The 25841-nt window shown below is 35.0% G+C and overlaps 1 protein-coding gene across 1 annotated transcript in view; it reads right to left on the reverse strand.

The window, feature by feature from the left end:
• The window catches only part of DACH2 (dachshund family transcription factor 2), an 845266-nt gene that overhangs the window by 400175 nt on the left and 419250 nt on the right, over window positions 1–25841 (reverse strand). Inside the window, exon 3 of the mRNA XM_081792609.1 lies at window positions 3613–3725. Within this exon, the coding sequence (XP_081648735.1) occupies window positions 3613–3725 (113 nt within the window). The remainder of the gene's footprint in view (window positions 1–3612; window positions 3726–25841) is intronic.

The raw sequence follows: 25841 nt of genomic DNA on the forward strand, positions 1-25841 counted from the left end.
AAATTTACCAGGGTTCAGAGGGTCTTCTCCACACATATGATACTGAAACAGGAGGCCCCAGCAGGCTCTTCAATAATTAATTTGTATGTTGTATATAAAATTACACACAACTGTATAACATTGTATCTTTCTTTACAAAAAAATATTTTGAGACACAAGTACCTGGAACTAAAAGTATTGTAAAATATTTCAATAATCATTGTGGGGGAGGGGTGAGGATGAATCTCAATCCATAACAGATTGTATTACAAATAGCAACTGTCTATGATGAGTACTGGATGTTGTGTATAAGTGATGAATCACCAAATTCTACACCAGAAACTAATATTACACTGTATGTTAACTAATTAGAATTGAAATAAAAACTTGAAACTACAAAAAATCAACTGGAATTCAAATAAAACTTAAAATAAATAAATAAAATTAATGAAATTAATGAAAGTTAAGCTTGAAAGGCATAGTAAGTATAATGTCAAATATTAAACTTGTTGATAGCTAAATTGAGAGTTTATTGTCAATTATCTTTGTTAATGGAAGAGTGAAGTGGTATGTCTAATCCAAAATAATGCATAATCCTAGAATTATTTCCACTTGGTTTTACACAACGTTTTCTTCTTACATCTGACTATAGGTGAGTAGAATATTCTTTGGCTTGTAAAATAAAGTCATGTAAATTAAGGAGAGGAATTACTATCGAGCTGTGAAGATTCCTCCATCTCCCCCTATTTAATGTTTTTTTTCTCTACTTTTTGTCTTTTAGACAGAAATGCTCATGCCTTTCCCCACTCAATATCTTATCTATCTCTATCATTTCATTCTAGGAACAAGCAAAGAGTTAAGAATTGAGGATTTTTCTCTCATTGGCTCTCAGTGTGATAAATCCAAGCTGTAGGACAGAAGGCCAAGGCCCTAATAATGCAAGGAAGGAGGCACTAAGAAAAATGAAATACATATGCCAAGTAAATTAGGAGAAAGTGAAAGCCTCAGACTGGATTCTCACATGTACTATATGACATCGTGAAGATGAGGAAAGAGTATGGACTCTGGAGTTTAAAAGACTTGGGTCTGAAACCCAATTCTGCCACTCAATTGCTTTGTGACCTTAAGCAATTAATGTAAACTCAGTGAGCCATGAATTGTTTACTTGAAAAATGAAGACTAAATCCATAAGGCTACAGTGAAGATTAAATGAAGTGCATATAAAACACTTAACACTTATGCTTGGTATATAATAAGAATTTAACATATATTACTGATTTTCTTCAGATAACAGATATAGTTTACTCAAGAGTACATTAACTTCAAGGCACTTGTTGGGATGAGCATTGGGTGTTGTATGGAAACCAATTTGGCAATAAATTATATTAAAAATAAATAAATAAATAAATAAGACCAAAAAAATAAAATAAGATCCTTTTTTCTTCTGTTTTATTTAATATTTATTTATTTTTGAAAGAGAGAGAAAGAGAGAGAGCGAGAATGAGCACGAGTTGGGGAGGGGCAGAGAGAGAGAGGGAGACACAGATGCCAAAGCAGGCTCCAGGCTCTGAGATGTCAGCACAGAGCCTAATGTGGCACTCGAACCCACGAATAGCAAGATCATGACCTGAGCCAAAGTCGGACACTTAACTGACTTAGCAACTCAGGCACCCCTAAAATCCTTTTTTTTTCTTTCATCTACACATTCCCTCAAAATCAGAACGTGGGTCTGATTATTTACACGGTACTATTTCTAGGCTCTATCAGTGTATTTTATTTTATAAGTCAAGAAATAGATTATCATTTATTGAGCACCAAGATATATTTCAGGCACTGTTATCCCTTCTATATTCTTTTATATGCACAGGAAAAATTGAGAATTTGTTTATAAATATGTACTCTAAAAAATAATTTTCTAACCCCCAAAACCTGTGTCTCTTCCTAAATTCTCTGTCTTGGATGACACCATCATCCAGCTTGTTACCCAGGCTAGACATGAATTATCCTAGACTTCATCCTCTCACTCTCCATTTTTGTCAATTATCAAGTGTGATTAATTATAATTACTAAGCCATTCTAAATATCTTTTTCATTGTATTGAACTTTCTTTAGTTCCAGTCCTCAGTATTTTTCCCCTGAACTGTAACAAGTGACCTTCTTTCCTTTTGTTGCTTTCACTGCTACTTAAACTCCACAATAATTGTTTTCAGAACATTTACTGTTTCTTAGCAGTGGTTCTTTTTTATCTACAACAGACTTTTAAAAAATCTAAACAAAATCTTATGTGAACTAGAATATATAAAATTCTGAGGCAAAAGTGGGGATTCTGGAAGTACTTCCCCAATTCCATGTCAGCAATAAGGAAAGTCTTTGAAAGACACCACTGGTCTATAGGGAAAATCCTAAACTGCTAAACCTGATAAATAAAAAGCTAGGTTCACAAGTTGGCTTTTCCCACCCTCTCCATTCTAAACATATTGCCTATGAGTCTCCCACCTCAAATATCTTCTCTAGTCTCTTCACCTTAATTGATATTTCCCCACACTAGGCTCTTTCTCATCAGTGTATATCTGTCTACAGTCTCCTCTCTGCCTAGAATGTTTTTCTACTGATTTACCTTCTGTCCAACACTCAGTCTACAAAACATAGCTTCAAAGTTTCCATCCCTGTGTGTATTACCCAACTTACTAAATTGATTTATTTTCTCCCATTTCTATGATCTTAAAGCACCTGGTATGTATTTGTATTATTGTCTATATCATACTTTATTATAATTATTAGTTTACATGTCCTTCTCTCTAGTTCAACTATAGGCAAGTACTGATACTCATATAATTTTTATTACCTTAGACATAATACTCAAATACAGTAGGTGCTTTATAAAACTTTGTGTTATTAAAGGTATAAATATCACATTATCATTAAGTTCATTTTCATTTTTTTACCATGTAATAACTTTACTGATTTTTAAAGTTTCAGTTAAAGAAATATTAAGCTTATTTTAAGTGTTTCATGCATTATTAAGTTCTTTTGCAGAGAATAAAAAAGCTCAATGCTAAATTATGAAAGTGGTGTTTTTAGGGGTATGATATTTATCATAGTGTTAATAAACACTGAATTATTATTTATGACAATGTCCATTTGGATGTTCTCTTTTCTAATCAGAAAGCTTCTCTATCAAAGCTACATCTTCTTTCTACTTTTTAACCTCGAGTAAAACTTGGACATGATACACAAATGCCCCAAACCCTTAAAAACAAAGAAAAATATATATTATTGAGAAATATAAGTGAGCAGATGTGCTGCATCCTATAGGAGGTTTCGAGACAAGGCTTGTTTGGCTAGTGCCCCTCATCCCTGCCCCCAACACATAAAAAACATACATACAATAAGGCCTTGAAAGGGATTTCCTGCCAGGAAATGACAATTAATTTTTTTAAAGAGTCATGTCCATTTGATTTGAGTCACTGGAGTAACAAAACTGTTTTCATGAATACTTTAAAAATTCAATAACGTAACCTTTAGTACAGCTTGAAAAGCTCAGAAGGACAAGGCAGTTAGATCAATATTAGTTTATTTCTAATTCTGGGCAGCATGAACAGACAAGGCTGATCATCAGATGGGTTTTATTACCTGTCGGAGTGATAAGTCCTGGTGATAAAAGGCCTGGGACTGAATGGGGCAGAAGGCGAGCATTGTCCTGAAACACTCCCAAAGAACGCTTAGGAGGCCTGCCGGGCCTGGAACTGTTGAAAAACACAAACAAAGATCAGGTTAAAAATGTACTCTTTTTGGAAATACCATCACTTGCTACATTTGCCTCATAAATCTTGTTTAACTGCCAAGAGTGATAGAATTTTATATTAAAGACTATTTTCATTGATTAACAAAAACCAATACTTTCCTTTCTATTAAATTTCCCAATGTAGTTATGGCAAACATTAAAACCATAAAAGACTACTTTTTAGTTTAGATTCTATTTTCAAGGCAGCACTTTGTAATACAGCTTACTTGTAAGAAACCCAAAGTTACCTCCGTCCTTAAAGCTACATTTGATTACTGGTATTCATACATGCTACTGAGATCTGAGATAGTGATTCACAGAATTAAGATTTTATAGAATGTGAAGTGGTTAAGTCTCTGCCCAGAGAGGTAAAGGGGTAAAGAGCTAAGAGATGTAGAGTAAGAGCTGATGTTTTTTAGCATTTCCATAGCTTCCAGGAGACCAAAAGGAACAGAAGACCCCCACCCTCAGTAGAGTTTTTTTTCTTACCTGTTATTTACACCAGGCTATATACCCATCAGTGCACTCTCTTAGAGTGGCTGTACTAACAAAACCTGCCACCTTTGCAATCTAGGCTGTCTTTTCTCATAGATTTGTTAGTGTTCCTTTTCTCACAGATTTACTGGTGTTTCTTTTCTCACAGATTTATTAGTGTTTTTAACTGACAAGTTGAGGCTAAACTTATTCACCTAACCTGTTCTATCTGCACATTCTTCACCCTAGTGTGAACAGTGCCGGAATTGCAGTTGTATTAATCCATAAAATAATAAAATATAAAGTCAGTATCTGGCTTTCATGTTATACCGTAATACAGTCATTGTAATGAATAATGAAGTCAGCTTCATTTGGAAGCTGTCACCACAATGAAGAGACTTACAAGGCATCAAACATTAGGATCAATTTATTCTCAAGTCACCCAATATATCTCACATATTACTTTCTAATGTTGCCTAAGATATTGCTATTGTTTTTTTTTTACTATAAATGTGGTTTAAATTTTTTTAATGTTTATTTATTTTTGAGAGATAGAGAGCATGAGAGGGGGAAGGGATAAAATCCAAAGTAGGCTCCAGGCTCAGCACAGAGCCTGATGTGGGCTTGAACCCACAAACCATTGAGATCATGACCCGAGCCAAAGTCAGACACTTAACTGACTGAGCCACCCGGGTACCCGAAGTATAAATGCAGTTTAAAAGCTGACTAATAGGGATTTTGACAAAATACTGAAAAATACAATATTAACTAGCTCAAACCACAAAAATATATGAGATTCAGATAGAAAACATTTCCAAAAAGGACTTTTGGTTTTCTCTCTCTCTCTCTCTTTCTCTCTCTCTCTCTCTCTCTCTCTCTCTCTCACACACACACACACACGTTAATCCTTACTCTGTTTTGTTATTGTTGTTTTGTTTTGTTTTGTTTTTTTGTTTTTTGCAGTAACAAAGTGCTCCATCAATGTAAGACAAACTCAACTTTTTAAATGAAGACAACTTTTAGCAACCTTATGTGAAGCTACCATTGCCCAATTCATTTTTCATACATTCTGTTGATGTTATTTTCTTTCACTGTACATCAATACTTTTTAAATCATTTTAAAAATGTTTTATTATTTATTTTTGAGAGATAGAGAGAGACAGAGAGAAAGAGAGAGATAGAGCCAGCCAATCTGGGGAGGGGCAGAGAGAGAGGGAGATACAGAATCCGAAGTAGGCTCCAGGCTCTGAGCATCAGCACAGAGCCCAACACAGAGCTTGAACCTGTGAACTGCAAGATCATGGCCTGAGACAAAGTTGGACACTCAACCAACTGAGCCACCCAGGCGCCCTGCTCTGTACATCAATATTGTATATCAATCTATTGTGCAAGATTTTGTTTTCTCATTCAATGTTTCAATTTTATAAACTGACTCTCCTCTACTTTCTACTTAATTCTGAGCCATAATTTATCTTTTTTTAATTCAGTATTGTTATTCTGTTTGCCCTTACTTTGTTTTATGGTTTCCTAACTCTTTTAAGGATAAGAGAAATGCACTATTTACTTCAAACGCCCTAAAGGATCCCAAGGTCACTGAATAATGTTCATCAATGTATATCCAACCATTAGAAGTTGAATAATCTTAAAAAAAATTAAAAAAAAATAAAAATAAAAAGGGGCGCCTGGGTGGCGCAGTCGGTTAAGCGTCCGACTTCAGCCAGGTCACGATCTCGCGGTCCGTGAGTTCGAGCCCCGCGTCAGGCTCTGGGCTGATGGCTCAGAGCCTGGAGCCTGTTTCTGATTCTGTGTCTCCCTCTCTCTCTGACCCTCCCCCGTTCATGCTCTGTCTCTCTCTGTCCCAAAAATAAATAAAAAACGTTGAAAAAAAAAATTTAAAAAAAAAAAAAAGAAGTTGAATAATCTTCACCAAATCTATACTTTCTAAGTGCTACTTTGTGTCTTTTTGGTTGTCAGAACACAAACCTACTAACTGTATTCAAGTATACCTGATTGCTTCATACTTTTTCAATGTAAACATTGCAGTGCTGTCTTTAGGTTGACCATCACTTTCAGAAAGGTTGCCTCCAGAACTAAGCAGCCTGACACTCTCTCTATTTCCACATAATGAGCCACTTGTTGATAATATACTTTGAACCCTTCAAGGTTTACCTAGCTTTGTTCCAAATTTCTTGGTCAATCTCACAATTTGAAGTTGCTCTTTTCCAATAAGCTGACTCAAGTTTGAGAGGCATTAGAAGCCTCTCAGATGGTTCTACCTTAAATTCCAAGATTTGAAAAAAAATGGTAAAATTTCCCACCATCAGATCTATACAGGAGAATTCATGGATTATGTCATAAATGGCCTGGTAATATTTACAACATATGTCATAAACTAACAGGATAATATTCTCAATCCTAACACCCTTTTAGGTCGGTTGGTTGGTTGGTAGAATTGAGTCTCCCCTAAAAGAATGTATGCTCTATGAAGGCAGCCTATTTCTGGTTTTGTCACTGCATCCTGAGAAATTCTCATGGTATCAAACACACAGTAGGGTCAAGTAAATGGTTAATTAATTCAGTTAATAATAAAAGGAAATATTTCATTGTTGGTACAGTTTCCAAATATTCCTTGAATTGCTCTACTCCCCTTGACTGCATAAATAGTAAGACAGTTGCATCATTTAATCATCAGGTAATTAAGTCTTGGACTCCACAACAATTATAAGAGCTTCAAAATATGATCCACTTGAATCTGACTATGTACAAGGTTAAAAAAGACCCTGCAAGCTTCAAGATCCACTCAAGGACTAAAGGTCCCTGGAGTTATACATATGCAGTGACAATATCATTTATTCAATCATCCAGTAAGCAAACATGCTCTAGATGCCCATTCAGTGTGTGTCTGGCACAGTATTACATATAAGGATTATAGAGGTTAAAATGTAAGCTTGTTCTCAAGCCTTTCTAGGTAAGGAATTTGGTCTCTTTGTTCATTGATATAACGTGAACATCCAGAATAGCTTCCATCTTTGAGGATCTTATGATCTAGTGATAGAGATGTGTATTTGACCTATTTTTTAAAATTTCGATTAACTCTTTAGTAGGTATGATTGTGTGATATCCAAACTTGTTTAAATTTATCAGTGAGCAAAAATCACATTCAGATGTCTTTGTTTCTACTCTTGGAAATAATACTTGGGTCCCTAGAGTAAATTAATTAGAATCAAGTGTGTAAAAGTGTTTTATAATCAAGAAAGTTCCATACTAACATAAGATAGCTTTGTTTTTACTTTTAGAGCTAATGTTCTAAAGATTTAGATCTTCTGTAGTAAGGCACTTCTAGCACTAAAGTTCCTGCATTTCTTTTCAAAGAGCACAAATCTAACAACATGATGCAAGACTATGGAGGACTCTGTAGAAAGTTGGAAAAGATCATTTTTGATAGATGACCCTGCTATACTTCTAATCTTTAAGAGGTTTATTATCATCAGGCAGATATTTACATATTAATCAAGACAAATAAACATGCGGTGATTTAACTAGAAAACTGTTATTTGGTGACAATTTAATCAGCACAGGTTGAAAGGTCCATCATTGCAGCATCCTGTCTTTGCTGAAATATTGATTGTGTTACTGATTTCAGTAATGCTTTATTTTACAGAGAACAGATAACCCTGTAATTACTCCTTAATTGAATGATAATTTCTTGTTGGTAATTATTTGTTTTCTGTTTAATTACAAAGTAATTCACACTCTGTAAAATAAAACAGCCTTAAAAAAATTTCCCACCCAAATGGTTCAGTGGATGTGTCACCCATGAGCATCATAGACAAAAGTTGTTAAGGTACAAGGCAAACAATGCTATAAAATAGCAAAACTTCTACTAAATAGCTCAGCTAAATATTTAGGAGCTTCAGTTTATACAATCAACCTTACATGTTAAATTAACAGGTTGTTTGCAGGGAAATTATACTAAAGAATCAAGATTTTCTCTGGGCCCAGATCATTATTTAACATAATTTATCCTGATATGTAGTTCCCCTTTATTCTGTACACTTCTTTAGAAGAAATAAAATAAGTCAGCTTCCTGAGGTAAAAGTGTAAACCAACTTCAATATAAATCTACAATATTTCATATTTCTGCAGTTGAAGTGGATTACCATCAGAGCGTTACCTCACAGTTTATAAACTTTGTAGAGTTGGCACTCCCGTAAGAGGGAAATTCAGCAGGTCTTCTGGTATCCACAAGATATGACACATTCCGTGACATATCTATTCCAAGTTGTAATAAATAAAGTAGCTAATACTTTACTCATTAAGATTATAAAGTTTCACTGTTGGAGTTATTTTTATCTCATGTCATCAGCCATTTGTATATGAATCAAGGAATAAGCAACTAAATAAGGTGAGTGATTTTGTTTTTCAAAGAATAAAAATCTTGTTAATAAATTAGTTGGTGATGACATGAGCCTTCAGGATATTTAATACAAATCATATGGTCAGCACATGATTTAGTAAGGAATCACAAGTTATGTCATCCTCTTCAATGAAAGCTTGGCTTACTACTTTTAAAGAAATATTTGCAACATTCTGGGACAAACTGAGCAAATTGCTGAAGATATAGTGGCAGCCAGGGTGGCATTAGCAACCATTTGTAAGACCACTGCAATTGGATTCCTGGAGGTGTTAGCAATGACCTGGGATTCACTTTTCAGAGCTATCACTGATATTCAAAATACTTTGAGATAATCTCTGAATGCATCATTTTTTCACTCACATTAGAAGCCAAGAATTACATTAACTTTGAAGGCTGTTTACCTGTGAGAGTGCTGCTGTGATTTTCAATGTGCTTGTTAAATTAAATAAGACTATTTTTGCCAGAACAGTAAAACTTTTAATTGCATCATGATTAATAATAATGTCTTAGGCCTGACATTTATTACAATATTTCAAGGATGCCAATGGTAGTTAAACTCCACCTGACCTTTCAGTGTTTATGAAGGGAAACAAACTCTGACCTCACAGCAACCTGAATCCATCTTCTCTCAGTGTTGGCAAACTGATAATTTGTCTAACTACTGCACTGGATTATATTCCCAACTAGATCAAAGTCAGCAGCAACCAATTCAGCAACTGGGAAAAAGTTATCCATGAAAAATGGGCAATTAACATTAATCATATATGAAATTGTTCAAGCTGATAACTGTAACCTGGTCACTATGGTAACTCTCATAAAATGGTGCTTATGTTAAACTGGGAATCAATCGGCCCTTGGTTCATGGGAACTTAAAAGTGTGGCTCATCATGTCTCTAGGAACAAGAAACAAAAAAAAATACACCAGAGGAAAATAATTTATATTCCATTATCACTTACTCCTTTTCTAGTTTATTTTTAATTTTATCTAAATCCAAATTAGTTGGGGCGCCTGGGTGGCTCAGTCGGTTAAGCGTCCGACTTCGGCTCAGGTCATGATCTCACGGTCCATGAGTTCGAGCCCCGCATCGGGCTCTGCTGACAGCTTAGAGCCTGGAGCCTATTTCCGATTCTGTGTCTCCCTCTCTCTCTGACCCTCCCCTGTTCATGCTCTGTCTCTCTCTGTCTCACAAATAAATAAACGTTAAAAAAAATTAAAAAAAAAATAAATCCAAGTTAGTTAACATATAGCGTAATTATGATTTCAGGAGTAGAATTTTAGTATAATTGACACATAATAGTTTTAGGTATACCTTTTTCAGTTCTTATAGGCATCCCAAACTTAAATGTGCATATATTAAAATACCAACACCAGGATTCTATTAGAGTTAGGGAAGTTAAAGAAATTATCCTTAACAAAAGGGTGTTTAAAGGATGAAGGAAAACCTCCACTTGCTGATGGGTCACACATTACAATATCGAGGATCATGTAGAGCAATCCATGTTTATGCATTAATCTTATAATTGTGATAAATTGGATTATTTATAGATGTTATCTTAATTGTAATCTTTAATTCCTTTGCTAATGCTGAGTTTCTGTTTTTCCTTCAATAAAGAATAAATCTGATGTAATAGACAATTTAAAGCTTGACTACTCACTTGATAGAAAGTATAACTGTGAAACTATTTTACACTTCATTTACTTGACTCTGTTCCCTATTTAAGTTAAATGTGCTCCAGGTTTGGTGTTAGTACCTTTAAACAAGTTTGCTTTTTGTCATAAATTAAGTGAATTCTAATAAAGGTTTTAGTATAATTAACAAAGATTGTATAACAGAAATGCTGGTGTATGACTTGAATTCTCAGCAGCCTCTTTTTGTTCTATTTGTGTAATTCCTATTAACTTCAGTGAAATCAATGCACCTTAGTAAATCTTAAAATAAATCACATTAAATAAACACTTCTCTTTCTAAAGTATATCGTATCACTGTTAGATACAATGGTTTTAAAATAAAGGCATTCTTGAATTCAAAGAGTAGATCACTGTGCAAAACTTCTGATATTAAGAGAATGGATAAGAATTTAACATTCACATTTGGTGTATTCCACTAGCATCTCGAGCTCAACATATGCTTCCCCAAATCCCACTCTCCAATAAAGTCTTCTCTTTTGTCAGTAGTACAGACATGTCTCCTCTCTGTTGCCAAAACTATAAACTTAAGAGTAATTTTGATTCTCCTTCTTCCTCTCCCTTCATTTTCAGTCTCCAATATTTTTGCTCCATTGTAATGTGTGTTGCAGATTTCCATCTTCTTCTATTGCTAAAATCCTAATTCAGGTCCTCATCACTTCATGCCCAGGTTATTGTTAACAGGTTGCATCATTGTTCCAATCCATTCTACAAAAACTCTGCTATGAATTTTGGTGAAGCATCCCTTTCATTATGTCATCTTTTGCGCTAGAACCTTCAATAATTCCTGACTGCATACAAAACAAAGTCTAAATGTCTTAGTGTGGCAATCTTCCCCAATATATATTTCTTTTCTTTCTCCAATTACTTCTTTTTTTAAGTTTATTTATTTATTTATTTTGAAAGACAGAGTCAGGAGGGGCAGAGAGAGAATCCCAAGCAGGCTCCACACTGTCAGTATAGAGCCTGATGTGAGGCTCACTCTCACAAACTGTGAAATTATGACCTGAGTAGAAATCAAGAGTTGGATGCTTAACCAAATGAGCCACCCAGGCACCTGTCTCTAATTACTTCTTGAGTCTTCTACTCCAGCTGGACGAGTTGATTCACTGCTAAGCATAGTATTTGAAGCTAGAACCCTCTCACTGTGAAACATTTTCAAAGTATCAACGTTCCTGGACACATGCTTTGTTAAGTTCCACTGCTTTGGGAAGGCTTCCGTATAACCTGCTGTAACTGCTGCTTTTTTTTTCTTAAAGTCCACTGCCTTTTATTTTATATCATCATATACAGGCTTTCTTAAATGGCTCACAAAGGGCACTTTAGTACCAGCATTAAGGAAACTGCTCCAACTAACCAAAATACTGTTTTTCATGTCTGGCAAATAAAATCCCTTTGGTTATTACCACAGTCTGTGTATAATCCTATGATTATCTTAATAGTTAACATTTCAAATTTTAATGTCAATCAGAGAATTCAGGAAAATGACATTAATATCACAACTCAGGATGCAGGAAAATGAGATTAATATCACAACTCAGGAGAGCTTAGGAAGTTGGGCAAGATCTTTAGGAATACAATCACTATTAACCTGACTGCATTAGTCTCTACTGTTAGCAATACAGCCTGGTAGCACACATTCAATTGATAAGCACAGATGCCAGTTTCCTTCCTAATTTATTTTTTTTAATTTTTCATGGATAAATATTAGCAACTTGTACTAAAATAAAACTACTTTAAATAATCTTGGATATTCACTGGGGTGATGTGGAAAGCTCTAGAAATTAAATCTGAATTCTAATTCTGGTTGTGGTTGGCAGAATTCCAAAATCATCCTCCATCCCAAGATTTCCAGCCCTATCACTAGAACTGTGAATATGGTATTATACCTGGGATTGTTACAATTACATGGCAAAGGTATTTTGCGCAGGTGATCAAGTTAACTAACCAGTTGATTCTGAGTTAATAAGAAAGGAGATTTATCCAATGTAATCACATAAACCCTTTAAAAACAGAAAAGAAGTCAGAGAACATATCATTACTGGCTTAAATATAGAGAGCCATGCACCAAGAGATGAATGTTGCTTCTAGAAGCCAAATGCAATCCTGGGCTGACAGCCAACAAGGAAACAGGTATGCAAATCCTACCAGTGAACTAGATTCTGCCAACAACTTCAATGAGCTTGCAAGTATCTTCTTCCCTAGATCTTCCAGATTAAGAACACAGCCTGACAACACCTTGATTTTGGCCTTCTAAGACTCAAGAAGAGAACCGAGTCAAGCCTCTTTGGATTTCTGATATACAGGACTCTGAGATAACACATGGGTGTTGCTTTAAGTAGCTAAATTTGAGGCAATTGGTTATATAACAACAGAAAATTAGTACACCAGTTTTGCCATTAGTGAGCCATGTGACCATGGGCAAATTACATGACTATTCTAAATATGCTTTCTCACTTTAAGATTAGATATGTAAACTAAATAATCTATGAATCTGATCACTAGAACCATGTTATATTTCTGGTCAAATTCAGATAACTCATTAACTTCAAAATATACAAAGTTTTCCACTTTCTTGTATGTCTACTTTAGCTTATATTTTAAGTTACATTGTTTCTGGATTGATTCCATGGAAATTTATCCCAAAAAAGAACAAAATGTGTGCATAATATCATAGCATTATCATTACCTGATAGCTGTGTGTAATTTTTCAATATATATGAACACTGGTTTGAAAAGCTAAAAGTGCTAAACAACTTAAAAGGAAGAAAATTCTGATACATGATACATGGATGGACCTTGAGGACATTATGCTATGAGAAATAAGGCAGTCACAAAAAGACAAATATTGTATGATTCCACTTATATGAGGTATATATAGTAGTAAATTTATAGAAAGTAGAAATGTGCTTTCTTAGGTCCAGGGTGGGGGTGGGATGTGGGGGATGGGAAGTTGGTCAGTCAGTATGGTTTCAATTTTGCAAGATGAAAAAGTTCTAGAAATATGTTGCACAACAATGTGAATGTAGTTAACACTACTGAACACTACACTTAAAAATGGCTAAGATGGCTGGTACTAGAAGAATTGCCAACTCTCCCAACCATCTCCTACCACATACTTAGTTTACATCCCAAGAAGTCCTTACTTCTAAGGCAGAATTCAACAGTTCAAGCTTTATATTTTAATTTCACAATTCTAATTTATCTTAAGGTAACTCTAATACATGTTTATACACAGATTTTTTTCTCATTATTTTCCCTTCCCCATTCCTTACTTTGACAGGAAAACATTTTTTAGGTATTTCTGTTCTTCACAAAAAACTTTGTCCCATATCTCTTTACTGTTTTGAAATAAGATAATTTTCATCAAAGAAAAAATAGATCATTGTAGTTCACTAGGAAATAGAGAACTAAATTATAATTGTCTTTATTGTTGATTGTAACATGATCATGAATAAATTTATAGACTTTAATAAATGGGCATGAAGAGCTTTAAGGTTGCCATGGCAGTGGACATGCTTGTGAGCAACTAGATTGGCTCATAAAGTTCCCTGCCCCCTCTCACTTTCATTTTGAAGTGAGGTAAATTTGGGTAGATTAAAATATAACAAGTAAATCTTGAGACATAGCAGCCTAGTTACAGATTAACACACTTTTCTAAAAAGTCATTTTTCTTGGGGCACCTGGGTGGCTCAGTCGGTTGAGCGTCCGACTTCAACTCAGGTCATGATCTCACACTCATGGGTTCAAGCCCTATCGGGCTCTGTGGTGACAGCTCAGAACCTGGAGCCTGCTTTGGAATATGTGTCTCCCTCTCTCTCTGCCCCTCCCCTAGTCACGCTCTTGTCTCTCTCTCTCAAAAAAAATTAAATAAACATAAAAAAAAATTTTAAGTCATTTATCTTCCTAAATCATCATTTCCCCAAGGCAGCACAATTTAATAGGCCAGCAGTGAGCTGTGAATTCAGTTTGTGACTCTGAGAAACTCAACCTCTCTATGCTTCAGTTTCATCATCTGCTAACTGGGTACTGAAATGATTTGATTCAAAGTATTATGAGGAATTGGAAATTCCTTTCTCTAAAATCCTCCCTAATTAAATAATATGCAAGAAGGGAAAAGAAACAGCCAATGTGTGAGCTTCTTTGAGCAGAATTTTCTAATTTAAATAGATTCTCACTTTAAATAGTAGTGGTGTGTAGTGGTATGTTGCACCATACAATTACTTTGATGTTTTCATATGGGTGTCCTTGAAGCTGTTTCATCTTTTTTGAGCTGTTTTCAGTCAAAAATATTATCATCTTCATTATTTAATCCCTGAAAAATATCCTTTTACTTTACTGTCTTCAAGTAAACAAAATTGCCAAATCTCAAAGCTGGCAAAGATTATTTTCCTATTTCTCTCTAGCTTCCTCTATAAAAGAGAACCTTTCCCTAAAAACATGGTATTTCCCCCCATACCTATAACTTATGTATTTAACCATAGAAGAAAAATAAAATAAATGTAATTTGTATAATTTATGGTCTGCTTTTTAATGCTTCCTCATGAGTACATTTGATTCCCACTATAATGTTTTACTTTCTGAGAGAAATGAAATTAATAGCACCTAGACTAATATGGGTCTCCATTTCAAGTGAGAATCTCTTTAATACTACTGAGGACGATTTGATCCTATAGTTCCTACTAGCAATAAGACAAGGTTTCAAAAAGAATAATCCTTATTTTTTTTAGGTAAGTCATTTTTATTATAATTCAACTGTCAATACTCTAATGATCAGTTTCTTCTTTTCTTTCCCGAATGGAACTTTGCAACAACCTAAACCCTTAATCCCAGTTCTAGACTGAGCACTGAAACTTAGTTGTGAGCTGAACATCCTGTCAATCCTGATCATAGACTGAGACTCCATTCTGGCAATGGATGGCCACTCTCCCAACCTTAGCCATGGACAGAACCCTAAGTCAGGCCACAGATAGCCCTGCATGTGGCCAGAGAGTGACCACTATTAACAACTAGTTATCTCACAATGACCCCAGAAGGGAGCAGAATAAAGAAGAGGTAGAAGGCCAGCACAGGCCTGTTCCATATGGGGCCTTAACTCATTGTGCATGTCTTTCCAAGGGTGGGTCAGAGGATTTTTATTATGAAATATGATACATTCACTTCACAGTTTCCTAGCAACAGGACACCAATCAGCAGACTAATTCAAGGATTCACCTTCTTTGTTATAAAGGAGTTGGGAGCAGTGGGAAGCAAGAGGACTTCCCAGCATGAGGTAGAATTGACTGGGGCTTGTGGATGAGGAAACCAAGCCTGAAGAAGGAAGAACCTCAGAAAGCCTGCATTTCTTCTTGAAGACTCTTTGAAGCAGGGATTCCTCCTACTGCTGCAGCTGATGGCTTTTTGCTTCTGCATTAGTTACTAGTGTCAGTGGGAAAAATGTCAATTCAAATGGCATGTTCTTGAATCACGAACTGTGCATGCTCCATGTGCACAATATTGGCAGTATAAAATGAATTAGAACAGAAACAAGTTTATCCATAAGTTATCTTTAGATTCAAATCTTGTAAAGGCCTATAGGAATAGGATATGTTGTTACAGACACATTCCTGATAGCTACACCCACAGCGCAGTTCAAGGTTAGAAAATGCCCTGATACAGCTCAATGTGGAAAACCATAATTTCACTGTGAGAAAATGTATTTATATACATTCACTCTAATGTTCACCATTTAATACTTGATATCACAAAATATATCCCTACATATAGGGAGGGAAAGGGAGTGAAAAACTTTAAGAACCTTTTCAAAGTTTTGATGAAGGAGCTGTATTTATAAATGAGAAGTGAGCATATGTATTTATTCTCTGTGTTTTTGCTTTATTTGTATCATGCTTTTATTTAGTCCATTACTCTTATATTACTATTATTATAATTACTTTACTAGAAAATACTTTCTGTAAAATAATCTCACAGTGTATATATTCATTGTCTTTGGACTTTCTTTTTCTGAGAGTTATCTCTGCTTTGAGGGAATGCTATTTTCTAGCTTAGCTGGCTATACAATAACAAATACACTGTTAAATAACACCCCGTCAAAGAGGGGAATATAGATAGAAATACATCTTTGTACCCTAAAATTAAAAATGTTTCATCACTGATACCTTTTTCTAAGACAACTTCAACTAACATACTCCTATTATATAATTGCTAAATATAATTTAAAGCCTTCCCTAAGAAGTAAAAGTCTGTTGATTATTTCTCCTTTTTGAGAAAAAAATATATTTATCAATGTCAAAACCATAGGAAATTTAAAGTTCTTAAACATTTTTGGCAATTTAAACCCATCAATGGGGTATGCTGAGAGCACTGTAACATTTACTTCCTGAAAGAGCTGATGATGCCCCTTATTCTAACATTCCTTCCATCATCAGAGCAGCAAGAGGTTTCCTGCATGTGTATAGCAATTTCATCCTTTAGGTACTGCAGGAATGTAAATTAAATTCATATCAGCACCAGGGTTAAGTGAGCAGTTTGTCCTGCTCTGCTTATTGTAAGACTTAAATGTAAATAGATTATAGCTACTTGTCTAGACTATCATTTTCTTGTTGATAGAGATTGCATCTTGTTGTATATAAGTATTACATGATTATGCCTAGCATAGTTCTTGTTACAAAATAAACATCAACTAGGAAGGAAGGAAGGAAAGGAGGAAGAAAGGGAAGAAGGGAGGGAGAGAGGGAGGGAGGGAGGAAAAAGGGACAAAGGGAAGGTGGGGTAAGAATTATTTTGAATATTTTGCCAAAATACTTTGTACAGTATGCTATGTAAGCACTTTTGTGAGTTTCCTTTGAAACTTGGGAGATAGAAATAAGAGACAAATACATGGACTTTCTCCTAAACTCTCCCAGAACTGGTTTAAAATACCAAAATTAAAAGGTGGCAGGGTTACCAATTACTGCAAAAGAGAGCTGCATGCTGAATATTTTTGCAATCTAAATTTAGAAAGGAAACTTTCTTGAAAATTGGTGGAATAAAAACTGAATTTTTTTTTTAGTTTCCTATATAGATTAAAGAATTGATTCTACTTCAAATACACTTGGTTAGAAAAGCCATCCACAAGTTTAGCTTGAAAACGGGGGAAGCAAGGTCAGCAAGGTAACAGTCTCTAATCCTCAATTTACATCAAGCCACAGGAAAATTAATCATTCCAAATAAGCATCAAAATAATGGTAAAAAAGGAAGAGGTTTTGAATTTTCCTACATTCTTTCTGAGAGGCAACCATATCCCTTATCTTCCTGCCTTCCAGAAAGAAAATTAGTGGTTGTGTTTAACTTAAACTATTCATTAACCCTTCAGATATAACATATTATGAGATGCTTTTAAGTGAATATTAGCCTCGAAAAAGTACAAACTCTCTGACAGCTTCTTTTAAATTCTTGTAGTTACATGAGCATTTCACAAATTCATCTTTACAACTGCACATATTATAATTTACACATTAACTACAACAGGGTTTCACCTTAGGCCTGTTGCCAAAGAATAATCATTGTAAATCTTTTTATCCTTTAGTAAAATAATAATTATAAATGTGAAAGTGGCAGCAAAGGAAAGGTGTTAAGAAATAATTTAAAACAATTTACATTTGAATAGAGGAAGGCCAATGAAGAAGATAATTTGGTGAAGGTGGCAAATCAATTTTTTGGGTGAGAGGTAATATCTCAAGTGCAAATCATGACATATTAAACTGAAGATGTGATAGATCTAACTGTCCCAAACACAACAAGCTTCTGTTTGTGCTGAAAAAACAGAAAAACTCACAAACATTCTTCACTGGAATTTATTGGTAAAAAGCCAGAAATGAAATATACATGCAAAAGTTTACTGTTTGCATCTCCCGTGAGTTGGAGCTATCTAACAACTCAGCAACTGTATTTTCGCTGAAGATAAATAGTATGCTCATTTAATTTGTCCTTTGTTACAACTTGAATGTGGATAGTCTAATCTTGTAGTGGCTTCCTCCACACTACAGGTACTTCCCTTTTGCTAATTAAACTAACACTGCAATTGTTGTTGCTCTAAAATTGGTAATCACCTCTGATTAAGAGTACTACAGAAAGTCAAAGTTAAGTTGTGTTCTGATAAATTGCAATGAATACACGATTTTTCTATCCTCTTTTGAAACATTACACTGGAAGTTTATGGTTTATTTTTCAAAATTTCGACTTTAAACAGAATTGTTTTTTTACAACTGCATTTCTTGAAGGAGTGAGTTGGAGTGTGGAATATGGATAAAGGCAGTGTATCGTATTTTTTAGGACCTCAAGTCAAAATCAAAGACATTGAGATTTTGCCCAAGTTTTGTTGTTTGTATTGTTGATAATTTCCTTTTCTTTTGTTGTTGTTTTTCTCCTGAAAGTTATTGATTAATGTTAAGGTTTACATCCTCCTATGAATAAGTATCTGTAACTCAAAACAATATTTACAATATATGGAGAAATAGTATCTATTACCAAAACAATGAATATTGGACTTAAAGAGATTACAGACAAAAACATGAAATCCTGGAGTAAAGTGTATGTATGAGTGTGTATATATGTACATAAACTGAAAATAAGGACCTAAGTGAGATAAAAAAAAAAAAGACCCTGAATTAGATCCCCACTCTGTCATTTATGCTCTGAAAGCATGTGCTTGAACCAACATGTACTAGCTTGCAAGCATCAATTATGTGTGTTAATTCCTAATTTTGCATTGAGGATCTCATGTGTGTAGCCTGAAATAGCCTATGGTGGGAGTATTTACACAATGAAAATCAGCAAATATTACAAGTAAGGAATCCACTCCCACTCTAACCTCCAGCCAGTTGTTAAACATTTACCAGCACACAACTGTCTGAAAGGAAAGCATTGTGGTCATGTTTTCTAAATCAAATATTTCATTTGACCTTGCCATTTTCATTTTTTATATAATTGAAGATAAAACCATTATATCTGCAATGAAAAATCATGAAGAGATTGTAAAGTATCTTATTCTAGCAGAACTCAAGGATGGGAAACATATCAATGTACTGAAACATATGGAAAGCCATTTTCTTGAACATTTAGTAGCCATGGAAATGAGCATAGTTAGAGGCATGAAAGTGTTACATCAGGTTTGGAACTGCCATTATTATCTCTGCAATCTTTGGCAAATCACCTAATACCCCTGGGCTCTATATTTATAAGCTAAATATATCAATTGACACAAATTCCTTTCCTTATGTTTAATATTATAGGATCTTTGTGATAATATCATAGAGCCTTCACTTGCCTCCATACAGATCTATTTCTCCTATCTTTGTATGGGAGAAGATAGAAGTCAGGATGGCTTATGAATTCAATAGCAACTTGCACCCTTTTGGAGTCTCAATTTTTTTTCTTTTGAAAAGAAAAATATCCACAAAAGTAAATGGGTAGCATAGTGAACAAATTGCATTCTGAGAAACAGTGTCCTTACTTCCAGATAAGATTAGCTATTTCACATTCAAAATTGTTTTTTTTTTATAATCTAAGTAGAATATTTCAAAGGATATAAGCTGTCAATGCATATGCTGGTAGTTAATGCACAATGCTACTAAATAAGTTTTTTGATATGATGCAAACATTTAAAATGCTGATTATTTTAATTTTTTTAATTTTTATTTATTTTTGAGAGAGAGAGAGAGAGCATGAGTGGGGACGGGCAGAGAGAGGGAGACACAGAATTGGAAGCAGGGTCCAGGCTCTGAGCTGTCAGCACACAGCCTAACATGGGGCTCGAACTCACCAAGGGCGAGATCATGACCTGAACTGAAGTCAGCCGCTTAACCAACTGAGCCACCCAGGGGCCCCTAAAATATATATTCTTAATGTTTGTAAATATTGGTGCATCAAATGATGTTCTTGTTTTCTAAATCTCATTCCATTGACATAAAACAAGAGTTACTGAAAAAGATGAGATAAAATGAAGAAAGCTAAGTGTATCACTGGTGATTCAGAAGTAGAGAAAAAAAATATGTATAATGGTTTATGCCAGAAAAAAATATGCAATTAAATATATTGATTAGAAGATATCAAAGTTAGGAGTTAGGTGCCCAATCATAGCTCTGTTATAACACTTAGTTCATTACACTCCTCTTCATTGGGACATTTCTTATATCATAGTCTGATGTTCTCATGTAACTCTCCAATTTAAAATTTAGTTAATGTTTTCTTTTCTTAACTGTATTTAACTGCCTGCATATATATATATATATATATATATATATATATATATATATATATCACTGACACTTTAAACAACTGCTGGGCTTTTAGTAGGCATTCATTAAGTATTTTTTTAGTTTTAAAAGTTGATCCAGAAAGGAAAACTTCTAATTTTGAAGCATTCACAAATCAAGAGCCATTCTTAAAACAAATAAATTAAAAACTTCTACTCCCTGATACCTTTCTTCGGTTGCTAAAGTCTTGTTCTATGTATGCAAAATGTCACAGGAATATCTTTCTGTAATTTTGATATACTATTTGCTCACTTGCACCCATAAGGATTTTACTGCTATTCAGAACTGGGCAGAGATCAGCAACCATGGTCAGGCTAGAGCAGGACTAGTACTCTCCTTTTAGGTTGCACTAATGGGTTGAAAGCATCTATAGCCTTCTAAGTCAAATGGCACAAAATGGACCTCCAAGAATTATGACCAGAGTTTGACTTTGGGGCCTTGCTTTAGACAGATCATTTGTCAAGCCAATCAAGGTTGCTTCTATGTCATTGTAAAGTCCAAGTGAAAAGGTCTCTAGGAACCAATAAAACTGTCTAGCTCATACTCTTCATCTACCTCCTGCATTACTAATATAAAGTCTGTTATTTGCTACAGCCTTGTAACAAAGAAACACAAAAGTTTTAAATTCTTTTAACATCAGGTAGACCAGGTTTGAGCCTGTTGCCAGCTATACCTAGGCAAGTCACTTGATACTAGGCAAGTCATGTAACTTCTGTACATCTCAGATTCTTAATCTAAAAGTTGGAAGCAACACTTACTTTTTAACACCTACCTCTAGAGTTGTAGTAAAGATACACACATCCAAACACACACAGAAGCACACAGAGACAAAATATGCTTGCAGAGTGATGTCTTGTGTGTAGTCGTTAATAATAGTGTTAAATAATTTAACAGATATTATTGGTAGTAGTGGTACAATGAATAATCTTACAACGGTTAAATCAGTATAGTTTATTTAATTGATGTAGTATTTTTTCACTGTAGTATAGTATGAAATAAATGTCATATTTCACTTTTCTTAAATTTTTTATCCATATTGTTTAAGTAAAACTCCTTAGAACTCCATAAGCAGTCTAAATTTTAAACCACAAATGATAGTAAAGAGAAAAAAGTACTACTCATGGTTCACTTAATGTTTATATTCACCTTTTTCCTCATTATCAAACTGAACTCAAGATGAACACAAATATTTTTACTTTCCCAGTTTAGGAAACTGAAGCAAAGAGGAAAATTATTTAAACTGGTTTTAGAGGAAATTGCATTGTAGCAGAAAAAATTTGAATCCATCCATAGCTGCTAGGGGAGACCATACACAGTAACTGGCAATACTTGCTTCAGGTTAAAATACTATGAGTGTTTTATTTGTTTTTATTTATTTATTTATTTTTAAAACACAAAGGTAAGAGAATTTGTCACTAAAAAAATATGATATGGGTGAGTTTTTATTTAAAAATATAGAGGATAGGGGCACCTGAAAGCCTCAGTTGATTAAGCATCTGACTCCTGATTTCTGCTCAGGTCATGATCTCACGGTTAGTGACTTCCAGTCCTGTGTCAGGCTCTGCACTGGCACCATGGAGTTGGCTTGGAATTCTCTCTCTCCCTCTCTCTCTGCCCTTCCTCTGCCCATGCTCTCTCATTCTCTCTCAAAATAAATAAACATTTTGTAAATATATAGAAGATACTTTGATATTTGAAGACACATGTATTCAATATATATTTTACTAAAATGCAAAATGTAGATTATATGGCATTTAGTAAAACTTTTTAATCTTCCTGATTAATAACTGAAAAAGAAGTGAGCTGATCAGCTAAAGGTAACTTAAGCATCAAGCTAAAGAGTCAAAGCTAAAATCTATTTCTATTGCTTCCAGCATTCTTTCAACTGCACCATACTGTCATTTTGTTTAATCTTTCTTAAACTTTGAGAGCATCCTTTTAACACTTACAAAGACAACATTTTAAAAAATGTATTCACTGTTTCCATGGTCAAAATACATTCTCAAAATATTTCCATAGGGTTTGGGTGAGAAGTTGACTCTCTCTGTGAAAATAAAGGGTGGAAACATTGTGAAATTGCTGTAAAAACATTTGGCTGCCTTAACAGCCTTAAAGAAACCATTTATTTTGGCCATAGTGACTAAAACATTTGCTTCCTTTGGAAATGTTGCTAAAATAAAAATTCCTTTTTTTCATATAGAACCAAATATTTTGTTGAATATAATGTTTTTTATCTTTGTATAGATTATTTGAATATTGATGATGACCACTCTTACTGACATCAATGTGCACATAGGTTATTTTATAAATAAATTAAGGCCCCCTGTATTTTAAAAATTCCCTTCCTGGGTCGCTTGGGTGACTCAGTCAATTGAGTGTCCAATTCTTGATTTCAGCTCATGTCATGATCCCAGGGTCATGGGACCAAGTCTCACATCAGGCTCTGCACTGAGCATGAAGCCTCCTTTAGATTCTTTCTCTCTCTCTGCCCTTCTCCCCTGCTCATGTTCTCTCTCTCTCTCTCAAATTAATATATATATATATATATATATATATATATATATATATATATATAAAGCTTATTTTCCTATACAGATTTAATATTTTGAAGTGGCAACTGTATTGGAACAAAATACCTACATGAGTAATGAAAAATTCAGTCGTCTCATTAAAGAGCTTGTCCTGTACAATGATTATGTCCATACAAGTGAAACATCTGGAGTAAATGGAATTGTATGCATCAAATAGCCAAAATACAGCCTGGCTGACTGAACTTTTCACATTTTAGGTCTACAAATTTATTTTCTTGTGGAATCATTCTAAGGATCTCTATTGAATGATTGCATAAGACATATTAACAATCCAAATTTGTTTCTACATGGAATTTATTTCTGATACCTAGGTTGATTTTAATGTATTGTATGTTGCCATTTTGGCTAATGGTCTTCAATTGCAATCCTCCAAAACCAGTCACATATAACTATGCTCATGAAACCACACATGCCTGATTGGAAAGATCTATGTCTACAAAATATGGGATACAACTCTTTGTTTTACAAGTTCACTGAAGAGCTAAAATGGCAGAGTGTAGGAAGACATTAGGCTTGCCTCATCCCTGGAACATAGCTACATGAACATCAAATCATTTTGAATACCCAAAATATCAATCTAAGGACTGACCAAACAAACTGCACAACTAGAGGGAGAGAGGAATTCACCTCATGGAATGTAGGAAGTACAGAGACATGGTTTGGGAGAGAGAGAGATTGTGGGTTCTGTGGAAGGTAAGGAGCCCTGGTTGCAAAGAAAGGTAAAAGAGAAAGAGGAGTACATAAGGGATCACACAAGGAAAACACATCCCCAGAGCTATTTACTGGGAAAATGAGAGGGGCTGATTTTCATAAGTATTTTCAACTAGTCTTGCTAAAAAAACTAAAGTTTTAGAGGTCCATAGCATGGCTGGTATAAAGCCTTGAAGGTGCTACAGTGTTCCTGTAGAGAAAGCAAGCAAGTAACCTGGGGACAGAGGCCACGATCTGTGGATAACCTGAGATACACATTCCTCCTTCTTGTCGTGTATCTGAGAGAGGTGACAGTGTTTCTCTGGGCACAAAGGAGCCATCAGGTGCCATTTCCTTGCCCCAAACCTCAGCATAGGCACAGAGACACCTGCTGAGGGTGGCTAAACTGGACACTGGCTCTTTAGCGCACTTGGCTCCAAACTCCATACTCCTGCACTCTGGAGTGACTACCCTTCTGGGTCAAACTTGCATCAGTCACAGCATGGTGAGACCTTCCCCCAGAAGACCACTGCAGGTCACTGCCACACCAGGTCTCTAAAGTTTAGAGTTTTAAAACTCAGTAAGCCTGGCTGAGATAGAACAAAAAGTGTGCAAGCAAGCAATGCAGACACAGACAGTATGAAAACAGTTAAACACATGAGGGGAAATTATTCCCTCTTCTGTGAGGGTTTCCCTGATGACAGCAGGCACGAACTTCCCTCTTCAGGGACAAAGGAGTTGGCTGGTACACTTCCCTCACCCACCCCTCAGCATATACTAACTTTAGCTAGTAGCACAGAACAAACACAAGCTGCTTAAATTACTTACACTAAGCCCCACCACCCTTCACTCTTCTGGTACTGCTTTTCTTGGGTGAGTGTGTTTGAGAATCACTGCAGCTAACCGCTCCCCTTGAAGACGAGGACAAACCCCCACATGCACAGGTCTACTGACCATAGAGTGCTGCAAACCTTCAGCTCTAGGGGAAATACCATCAGGGTCTCTTTTAAAAGCAGATCAGAGCACACTAGTCAAAACATGCCACAGTCTGGCAAAAGTCCCAAAACACACCATTGTAGGCAAGGAGAAACCTTGCAGAAGACTGACTTCAGAGATAGAGCAGCCATGACACAGAAGCAGAGTGCACACAACATACACCAGAAATACCTTCTGAAGCACCAAGCCAAGAGCATTATGTAACCTCTTTTTCATAAGGCCATTAATCTCAGAAACAGAAAACATAACAGGCTTTCTGACACACAAAGGAAGACAGAAACCTTGAAAAAAAATTCCAAGACAGAGAACTCATCTCAAAAGAAAGAACAAGAAAAGGTCACAGCCAGGGATCTAATTCAGACAGAGATAAGTTATATGCCCTATCTAGAATTTAAAGCAGCAATCATAAGGATACTAGCTGGGTTTGAGAAAAGCAAAGAAGCCACCAGGGAGCCCCTTACAATAGAGGAAAAGAAGGTAAAAAACAATAAAACCATAGTGAAAAGCAAAATAATGGAGATTCAAAACTGACTGTATGTAATGAACACAAGGATAGAAGGAGCAGATGAACAAATATGTGATGTAGAAGATAGAATTATGGAAAATAAAGAAGTTGAAGAGAAGATGGAAAGAAAATCTTGGATCACAAAAGTAGACTGAGAGAATTAAGTTATTTCATGGAACATAATAATATTCATATCATAACAGTCCCAGAAGAAGAAAAAGAGAGAAAAGGGTACAGGAGTTTATAATTATATCCAAAACTTTCCTAATCTAGAGAAGAAAACAGACATCCAAATCTAGGAAGCACAGAGAACTCCCATCAAAATCAACAAAAGCAGGCCAATATCAAGATGTATCATAAATTTGCAAAATATAGAAATGAAGAAAAAATCCTAAAAGCAGCAAGATGAAAGAAGTCCCTCAG

Source organism: Panthera onca, chromosome X, assembly GCF_046562875.1.
Source record: "Panthera onca isolate mPanOnc1 chromosome X, mPanOnc1 haplotype 2, whole genome shotgun sequence".
In the NCBI taxonomy this organism is placed as follows: domain Eukaryota; kingdom Metazoa; phylum Chordata; class Mammalia; order Carnivora; family Felidae; genus Panthera; species Panthera onca.